A 10,448-nucleotide genomic window follows, 5' to 3' on the forward strand; every position below is an offset into this window, starting at 1 on the left:
GAAAACTGAAAGAGTTCCTGACAGAAAGCGACCTCAGGCATAAGTTGAATGCCAATCGCAACAGAAGCAAAAGCCAAAGCCATGAACGACCTGCTCACAGAAGGAGTAGAAGCATAACAGCCCGACGATCTAAATCTCCAGGTCGGTCAAGGCACAACAAGAGACAGCACTCCTCCGATCACGATGAGGAAAAGGTAATCCACATGATTACAGATACCTTCAACAATGAGACCTCAGGTCGTGAAAAGCGCAGGCGTGTAGGAGCGCTACAAGAAATCTACCACCTCTCCCATAAAGCTAAGGTGATCACTCCTACCAACTCTCAATCTACAACCTCCATATCATTTATCGAGGAAGATCTTGACAAGGTATGCCTACCCCACAATAATGTCCTGGTAGTGCATGTCAAAATCAATAGGTGGACAGTCAAAAGGGTCTTAATCGACCAAGAAAGCTCCTGCGACATCCTCTTCTACCAAACATACAAGGATATGCACCTGTCAGACTCGGTGATGATAGAATCAAATGCACCACTCTATGGATTCAACGGAGACCGCACAGATGCCATTGGAGACATAATCCTACCAGTCTTCATTGGAGAAAAAGAGGACATGGTCAAAACTTCAATACGCTTCAGTGTGATTGATGTCAAGTCGTCCTACACTGTCATCTTAGGACACAAGTGGATTCACAAGATCCAAGCAGTTTCATCAACGCTACACCAAGTCCTTCGGTTCCCCGGACCCCGAGGCATCATAGAGCTCAGAAGCAACCAACTAGAAGCTCATCGATGCAATCACGTCAGCGCAACAACCACGACCAATACTCAGGTCGACCAAGACAAAGACGTCCCAAAGCAGCAAGATCCTCAAGCTTCCAGCATCATCAACAGAAAAGCTCAAGGGGAAGCAAGCGCAAATTGAACTAGGAGAAAAAGTCAGTCTGGGCATAGAAGACGACCCAAAATTTGTTTATGTAGGGGCTAATTTAGATCCCAAACTCTAGGAGCAACTTGTCAAATTTCTACCTCTCAATAAAGATGTTTTTGCTTGGTCGTATATTGATATGCCAGGAATCGACCCTCAGGTCGTTTGCCACAAATTAAATGTAAATCCAAATATAAAGCCTATCAAACAACGACCTAGGAAACTTGCACTCAAATTTCAAAAACGTTGGATTCATCAGAGAAGTCATGTACACTCAAACTACATGGCGGGATCGTTTGACTGTACACTCAAACTACATGGCGAGGCCGTTTGAGTGATGTACACGCAAGCAGTCTGCGCATGTCGTTCGAGACAAAGCTCTTGGGTTTTTAGCTAGACGATATGGATGGGTCGTTTGGGCAGTCTCCAAGACGACATGGCGAGGTCGTTTGAGGACTCTCTGGGGCGACATGGCCGGGTCATTTAGAATAAAAAAATTGAGAAATTCATTTATCGACATGTTATTGATCTCCATGTTTTGTTTATAGAAGACCTTGTTTATAGAAGACCATTCGTTCTAGGATGGCAGAGAAGATGGGCGCAGTCTAACAAGTTAACAATTTATTTCAGGTGGACCTTTACGTTAGCTCTGCCCTGCCTAAAATATACTCTCTTGTTTTCAGTATTTTTTTTAACATGTAGTATACTGATGGAAATGTAGTTATCATTAAGTTTTAAAAATGTAGTACATGAAAATTTGTGATAGGCTGATAGCATTTGATATATATCTGTGGCAGAACGGATGCTCGATTGAAAGATTTGGTTACAACTTATTTCTTATGGTCTTTTACAAATTATATAGAGGGCTTCTTCAGTGCGCATGATTACAAATTAGATTTAGCCAATTATATAACGAAGATTTGGTTGCATTTGATGCCCAATTTGAATAGGCTTTTAGTACTAAAAGAGATCTTAAGTTCCTGACGGACTACATGTTGTCATGTACAATGACTAATTTATACGAAATTGTCACGAAGTAGTCTTCGTTGCTAGAACTTAGAAGATACCAATAGAAATTAAACGACAGAGTATAACTAGCCCCCACCTTATAGAATAGTCTTCATTGTTGGACACAAAAGCGTTTAGTGAAGGCTTTACGTAAAAAACCCGACATGGAATTGGTCAAATGATTCCACAAAGATCATCACACCATATAAAAAACTGCAATCAGATCATACGGAAGAAGAAAAAATAGACCATATAATTCTCACCGAATCTAATTTGTTTGTTGGCTTAGAGATCTCCTTCGTGTGGACCATTTATTAGTCCAGTTAAATGTTTATAGAGTGTAACGACATAATGGCATAATAATGCCAACACAAATTAATTATGAGTTGAATTGGTCGGTGGTTAACGTCTTTGAACTGTTGGAAGTCTCAGCAGAAGCGTGACCGTCGAGGCTTTATGTGATTCTATACTTAATTTCACATTTTGTAACGCTAGGATTCCCCAAATCAGACTCACAAATCACAGTGTAATCTATCATGCACCTGAAAATCTTGTGAAGCTATGCTCCGAAGATATCACTATTTAGTGTTGTTTTAAAGCTTACATGATTTAATTGATCCGGTTTGTTTTTTGGGGCTATTCCATCTATCATAGGACTACAAATTTTGCACCATGATTTTTGTCAAACAAATTGTTGAACAAACTTTTGTTACAATTGCGTAATTGTTGCTAATTTTCAGAAGAGTAATCTAGATCTTAGGAAAATTACAAGGGCTAATTAAAACTCATTTTCTAACCATCTTAAACCTGGTAACACTATTGTTAAACTACCGAATGGAGCACATGCACAAAACAGGAACTATAACTCGCTGCTGAGGTTTGCCGATTTTTTCATTCAACAAAATGTGGAGGCACGTATAGTGTGCAATAATAATAAGGAGTTTGATTTTCTTTTTCTTCCTGGTAAATTACTCAATGGTGTGTTAGATGTGGTTTAGTTAATCCAACATCCTATACTATAGGATTATGATGTCAATCAAGCTAACTCATAGGTCTCTCTAGGAGTTGTGATAACAAAGTTTACGTTTCATCATAAATTTTTTGCTACACTCATTCTTTCTCCCCACTACTCAATGTGAAAGAAACTGTTCTCCTTATACATTACCAAAATCTCACCTGAAATTATTTACTTTGGATTAATCTATATTTCATATAAGGTTGGTTTCTTTTTCTTTTTCTTTCCTTTCCTTTGTTGTTAACTAACTTCTCTCTGATATACTCTGTTTCTATATAAGCTATTTCCATTGGTATATTGTTATGACTTATGATCCATTGGTGCAACATGATCATGATCTTCTTCTTGTTAAGATTTTCTGTTACTTGTTCTTTCTGTGTGATCCATTTCATGTGAAACTTTCATGTTCTTTCTTCACCATTTTAATGCAAATCTGTTATTCTGCAATGCCCATATTGAATCATCAAGAGATGCAGTGCAGTTACCCTTTTATTAGTAATGGTTTGTTATTTTTGTGATTGAGTTTGATGTTTTTTGTTTATATTCTTTGAAAATATGTTTTTGCCAATACCAATGTGTTTTTTTGTCTTTTGACTCATAGTTTGATTTGTTTTAATTTCTTTTCTAAGAGCAGTGGTCTTTTTATAAAAAATTGCACTACTCTTTCTTAAGCATTAAAATATTGATTTACCTCACCAATGCCTATAATTATAATGATTGTTAATTGTGTTTGTTGTCAAGTTTCTTGTAGTGAACGATTAGTTTATACCCTCGCTGCATGATTGCATTGTTCGACTGGCCTTTCTTTTAATTCCATTCAAGTAATTGTTTGGGAATCATTTGGTTTTATTCATCTCTGATAAATTCCTCTGTTTAATTATGTAGAAGGAGTGTACATAATTTTAATCTGCTCTTTGAATGTTCTTGTGCCAGGTATATTGGAATATAGGGCAATTCCAACTGTTGATCTGAATTTGAATGTTTTGTAAAATCTTCTGTCAATGGACTCTGATCTGCTGCTGTGTTGGTTTGGAAGATTTATGGCGAATCTAGGAGCCAGCATTTTATGAAATGTAAGGGAAGATGAGTTAAGTTGAAGAGTACGTGGATACCTTAATTATGGAAAAGAAATGGGTGTTCCCTCTTGCTATAAGTTCCCTTATCTTCGCTTTCCTTCTCGTCACGTCATTTAACTTCGGTCTTGTTTCATCATTACATACAATCAATTCGATTTTCTCAATCTTTCCCAAGCATTCTTCTGGAAACCAGACTAAACCTGTTTTTGTTGAAACAAAATTTTCGGAACTACCTGCATTTCCTACTCGTCCATCCCTTCCTCGTATAGCTTATCTGGTCTCTGGATCTAAAGGTGATTTAGAGAAGCTTTGGAGAACTCTTCGTGTTTTGTATCATCCGTGGAATGTATATGTTGTTCATTTGGACTTAGAGTCACCTGTGGAGGAAAGATTGGAGCTTGAGTTGCGTATAGAAAAAGATCCTATCTATGCAAAGATTGGGAATGTGCACATGATTACCAAAGCTAACATGGTGACATATAGAGGGCCAACGATGGTTGCCAATACTCTTCACGCCGCCTCCATCCTTCTTAAGAAAAGCAAGGAGTGGGATTGGTATATTAACCTCAGTGCTTCGGATTACCCTTTAGTGACACAAGATGGTTTGTCTCTTCATTTAAAGTCTCTATACATAATTGCCTTTAATGTGATTATCCCTGATCATTGCACGATCAAGACTAATTAGATTTGTTGTCTGCAGATATTCTCTACACATTTTCAAAATTAAACAGAAATCTGAATTTCGTAGAACATACAAGTAATTTAGACTGGAAAGAGTGAGTTCGTTCTCCTTTTCCTTTGTCCAATTCTCTCTTGGTTATCCATGTAATGAAAATCTAGTATACTCATATATTTTGTTACGTTGTGCAGGGATCAAAGAGCAAAGCCATTGATTATAGATCCTGGTCTTTATAAAGCCAAAAAATCGGACGTGTTTTGGATGACAGAGAAACGAGAAGTGCCAACTACCTTTAAGTTATTTACTGGTTGGCATCACTTCATCTTTTTTTAATTAGTAGTAATCCAGCAACATTGCAACTAAATATAAATATTGCTCTACGGAACTTCAAGTAACTCATCAAGGCATATACCATAATTCCTATTGGGCGCAGCTCCTATGACTCACATATAAACATTCACAGAGTGCTGGGTCCTGAAAAGTGGTACTCTCCAGGATATTTTTCACTCTATCTTAAGTGTAAATGAGCATCATGAACATCATACCCCTTGTTCCTAGTGTTCAATATATAAAATTTATAATTAATAGAAAAAGAAATGTGGTGAATGATGTAGAAGTAGGGCTTGAGCTAAAACCTCAGGATTGACAAACTTTACTGCACCAATGAGGTAGTCGTCCTCTTTATATGTTTTTTTTTTGGGGTGGGGGTGGGGGTTGAACCTAAGAAGTGATCCATCAGTCAGACTGGATGGGAGAGATCTCCCATGAAGTGTCTGTTGAGCACTCTGGGATAGTTGATTATTTGACACTGTCTCTTGATGACATGCATGTATATGTTGCAGGTTCAGCATGGATGGTTCTATCACGTCCATTTGTTGAGTATTGTGTATGGGGTTGGGATAACCTACCAAGAACGCTCCTTATGTATTACACAAATTTCCTCTCCTCTCCTGAAGGCTACTTTCAGACAGTCATCTGCAATGTACCAGAGTTTGTGGACACCACTATCAATCATGATTTGCACTACATTTCATGGGACAATCCCCCAAAACAGCACCCCCACACTCTTTCAACGAACGACACTGCCAATTTGATTGCCAGTGATGCTCCCTTTGCTCGAAAGTTCAAGACAGATGATCCTGTATTGGATATGATTGACAAAGAACTCCTTGGCAGGACAAATGCAAGCTTCACTCCTGGTGGATGGTGCTCGGGAAAGCCTTTGTGCTCAAAGGTTGGGGACCCTACCAACATTAAACCTGGACCAGGATCACGCAGACTCGCCCGTCTCATGGCTAAGCTACTGCTCTCACCTATGCTTGCTCGAAAACAATGCCAGTAGAGCTAATGGAGCCATTTCTGGTAGTTATAGGTTCTATTGCCCGATTAGATTATTTTTTTGAAAAAATTTAGTCAGTGAAAGAAATACCACGTAGCTACTTAGGTAAATGGTCTACAGGTTCAAAATCATTACGTTCTTCATACCTGTGTTAAAGTTCGATTGGAGCTCACACATAGGAGGAGAAACTTCAATTTTCCAGGTAGCTTACACTACCTTTAACTACTATCCTACAATTATAGGGTGTAATAATTCTAAATTCTTTATAGAGTTTTTTTACTGTGTTTTATACAAATCTTCAGATTTTTGTCTCTGTAATCTTTGACTTGCTTCCTTAGTGCCTGTAAACATAGTATGTTCCAATTATGTCTGAATAGTATCTCATGTCTATGATACTAAATATGAAATTATACCAGGAAGGGGATAAAGATTCCACTAAATCATTTGTGTCTGCAATAGAAACAAATGATTACGTGATTACGTTTTCCTCATAAAGCGTTTAGAGAATAAGGGAATGTTGTCAATTTCCACTAGTAGAAATTTGGAGATCGAGGGTTGATGTACAACATAAATTGTCCAGAGACTAGTAACTGGTACATGATTTTATTTATTTTTTGAATTTCCATAGACTCTTAGATCCTTTTTATTTTGTCCTCTGAATGTGGGAATCGAACAAAGACCTTGTGCCCAACCTTTCAAAGTGTGGCCGTCATGATGCACTTCTTGAAAATTTACTGTTTTTAAGGTTTGTTTGCTACTTTATAGAGGATATAGCAACTTCCATTGGATTTGTGAATGCCAAATATTTTTTTCATAAAAAGATACAGTAGACATTATGGAATTCATCTTTTCCTCTTTCGCGTCAGAACTTTAAATTTCCACGTTCCACCACTGGAGAGAGGGGAGGGGAGGGAATATACATGTAGTAGCAGTCCGTAGTCCTAGTCTCCTAGACACACAATGTAGTATCTGCTATCTGTAGGTAAAAACGTTCTGCGACAAGGGCTCTCTGACGCCTCATACGTCTTCCCAAGGAATTTTCTGATAGGCTTGACTGCTTGAGCATTAAGGGTCCTAGAAAGAAATGTGTTGCCTTAACTTCGTTACAGTACAATCTCTGTAACATATACACGATGACTGATTTTGTCGTTTACAAGAAGCCTAAAATATTCATGAGTCATGACTTTCGTGCCAAAACGTCTATAACCTGGAAAAGAAATGCCAAACTGTATGAACTAAATTTTGAAGTTTCAACATTATATAGGACATGCAACTTCCCAATGTGTTTTTTCACAAGCAAGCAGATCTATAAATAGTACATTCTCTGGTCATCAGGAGTTGATTACAGAAGATTATCAGATATAACAGATTATGTTTGATCACTTCCTAGAGCTATACTATTTCTGAGCTTGATTCGTCTTTCTTCTTTTGAGGATGACAATTTTGTTCATGGTGAACTTTTAAGCTCTGTTTTACTCTGCTTGAAATTGCAGTAGGATGCAGGACATGCATAGCATGCATCCACTTGGCAATAGCTTAGGCTGACGGTGTTAACTCTTGAATCATACACAGTAACATAGCAGACAAAGACATTTAGTTTTTTTCCAATACGTTTTGTATTCTGCAACTGATATTAACATCAACGCTTATTAATGTTTGATGATCCCAGTCTGAGACAGAAGAATTTCCTCATACTGAATAACTTATAACACTAATACTCAACAATGTATTAATTACAAAAACTGAGTACTTATACAAACTAATGAAACACGTCGCCCAACTGTTTCACGATGACATGTAGAAAAACATTATAGTATCAGTTATCTATTGTAGTGCGCGACCCATATCCAGCGCTTCATTGAATAATAATAATAATCAATGTATTTTTTTAAAAAAAAAAGGGAATTAATTATGTATGTAAATGGGGATAATGTACAATTCCAGTGGACAAAAACGAGTGGTACAAAATCCCATTTCTAAATCACAAAACCTCAACAGCTGTACAGTGCAAGCTAGGCAACTTTTCTAGCAAATCAAACGTTAGCAAGGAAGCTTTTGGTCTCTGCAGTCTACTGGTAAGTCCTTCCGAAAACGTCGTTGTAGGCATGGTTCGTTTACATGTACCAAACCACTTGGCTTGCATGTACTTCTGTTTTCTCCATGGACCCATGTGCATCTTTTTCTCCCTCATGCATGTTTTTGCAGCAGAGCACATGATCTTGATTAAGGTACGTAACCTTTCCGCCTTTCCAACAAAAACTTCAGGAAGGTTGTTGACTAATTGATTATATTCTACGCTTGCTCTTGCCATTTCAAACTCAGCTCGAAAGTTCAACTCAATTACTAATCTCATCTCTCTTTTCTTCGTGTTTTTGTCCACCACATCTATATAGGTGTGTTCTCCTGCAGATACCATGCCATATACTCTTAGCAGATGACTCCAACAACGCTCATTTTAATTACTACACAAATCCAAATATATATGCTATGTTTACCTGATGGAATATCTGGCGAGCTTTTCCATTTGGACTTGCAAATGGCACTATTGTAACCGGCTTTACAAAGACCGTCAGAAATGTCGCTCATCAAACATTTGCGGCATCCCTGTGCCATCGGTCTCTGGCAAATGCAGATTGTTCCAGCTGATTGTGTTGTCTTGAGTGTTTCTTTGGTGGCTTTTCTGATCCTAGACTCCAGAGAACTAGTCCTACTTAAGGTCTCCTGTAAGAATTCTCACCAAGTAGAATAGAGTGAGTCATGTCGCATTATTAAATTCCTGGTCCTAGACCATGGGCGATGTGCCCAATATATATATATAGTAATGTACCAACGAATGTTCTGTATAGAAGACATGAAACTTACATGAAGAACTTCTTGTTGTGCCTCCCAGAAAACTTTTCTTTCTTCCACACTACTCGAATCTGGACTCTTTTCATCGTCGACTTGGTCATAGTCATAATCCTCTATGCTATTTGTGCTACAACTTTCCATTGACACCTCTCCATCCTCATAAAATTCAAACATCATATCCATAAGACTTGCAGCATCACCTGTAAATTCAACGCCTTCAAAAGAACTCATCAAAGCCCGGTGACTCACAGGAACTCTCCCCATAACTTTGGCCATGTCACAAAATGGCTATGGGACTCACGTCTTGGCAAATATGAAAGATGAATGCACAGAGTACAAAGATGTCACAAAATTCCTAACTCTATATATAAGTGAGCAATTTAAGTCATTGACCATAATTGACCCCACATTTCTAGCATAATTGAACGATCCGCCGCATGAGTAATCCAACGTGACGAGTTCTAAGTGGATAAGAGGTCTAATTCAGTCAAAATGGTGGATCAGATTGCCCGTAGGACAGCAAAGATCCACGTCAGATGAACCAATAATTTGAGCCACTTTGATATATTTGCAATTATTTTAGTAGTAAAAAAAAAGAGGCATATCTTATCCTGATCTCGATAAAGATGTCAATGGATACCGTTTAACCAGAACCAAAACCGGAACCAAAAACGTTGAAAAAATTATTGTTAAGATTCCTAAAATTAGAAACCATTTAAAAATGGATACTAAACAAATCAGACCATATATAATCAGAATTGAATGGTTTTAAAGAAAAGAACCGAACCATAATCGAAACCGGATCAAAACTGAATGTTATAAATAATATAAAAATATAATTTACAGTTTTAAATATATAATTTTACTTAATTTTATTATTAAATGACATAATTACTTACATCAATATTTAAAAACCAACTCGTTCGTATAGTGGAATCACAAATGAAAAAAACCTAGAACAGGAAATACCTACTAAGAACTAGTGATTATATATAAGGTTCTACAATTTTCAGAACCGCAAATAACTTGAACTAGAATTGGAACCACAAAATTAAATGATTTTTGGTTCTTATAACACTAAAACCGGACTAAAACCGGACTATTGACACTTCTATATCTCGAGGAATAGGGTCCATTTCAAAGCTATAACACTGACTGATCTGGTGCAAGCTGGAGTTTGTAATATATGTGACACGTGGAACAAGGTCAGAAGGTTTATATCCAATGAACGTGGATCCTACTTGTCATAGTACCCAACAGCATGAGTTTAGCATGTTAATTATTTGAAAATAAATCTCATAATGAAATTTAGTATTTTATTATGAGCATGTCTTCAGTGCGCGAGATGTATGGTGCGCAGGTAATATGGGCCTTTGGATTAGTACTTTTGCCATGCAATACACACGCACCCCTTGGTATGAGTGGCCCAGATTTGATAGCATACCATACGACCTGCGCACCATAGATTTAGCATTTTATTATTGAGCCAATGATATGAAACCCATAGTTTTGAGGGTAGTTTGTATATATTAAACGAGTTGATTGAATGAAGTGT

The 10,448-nt window shown here is 37.4% G+C and overlaps 2 protein-coding genes across 5 annotated transcripts; one reads left to right on the plus strand and one right to left on the minus strand.

The window, feature by feature from the left end:
* The first annotated feature begins 2,748 nt into the window (after window positions 1-2,748).
* On the plus strand, window positions 2,749-6,330 carry LOC147505229 (beta-glucuronosyltransferase GlcAT14B-like). Of its 4 annotated transcripts, none has more exons than XM_086557821.1 (5): window positions 2,749-3,151; window positions 3,883-4,627; window positions 4,726-4,801; window positions 4,896-5,011; window positions 5,547-6,330. In XM_086557821.1, exons 2-5 carry the CDS (start codon window positions 4,069-4,071, stop codon window positions 6,044-6,046), a joined length of 1,251 nt encoding a protein of 416 aa, XP_086413947.1. In that variant the 5' UTR covers window positions 2,749-3,151; window positions 3,883-4,068; the 3' UTR covers window positions 6,047-6,330. The 4 variants fall into 4 exon arrangements, with proteins under 4 accessions (XP_086413947.1, XP_086413949.1, XP_086413948.1 ...); XM_086557823.1 differs by lacking the exon at window positions 2,749-3,151 and adding an exon at window positions 3,177-3,241; XM_086557822.1 differs by lacking the exon at window positions 2,749-3,151 and adding an exon at window positions 3,504-3,770.
* Window positions 6,331-7,746: 1,416 nt separating this feature from the next.
* Window positions 7,747-9,233, minus strand: LOC147505230 (uncharacterized). The gene is made up of 3 exons (XM_086604118.1): window positions 8,906-9,233; window positions 8,539-8,764; window positions 7,747-8,446 (listed from the first exon to the last, which is right to left on the minus strand). The coding sequence occupies exons 1-3, from the start codon at window positions 9,167-9,169 to the stop codon at window positions 8,025-8,027; spliced, it is 912 nt and encodes a 303-aa protein (XP_086460244.1). The 5' UTR covers window positions 9,170-9,233; the 3' UTR covers window positions 7,747-8,024.
* Between the last annotated feature and the right edge of the window lie 1,215 nt (window positions 9,234-10,448).

Source organism: Coptis chinensis, chromosome 4 (assembly GCF_015680905.1).
Source record: "Coptis chinensis isolate HL-2020 chromosome 4, ASM1568090v1, whole genome shotgun sequence".
Lineage (NCBI taxonomy): Eukaryota > Viridiplantae > Streptophyta > Magnoliopsida > Ranunculales > Ranunculaceae > Coptis > Coptis chinensis.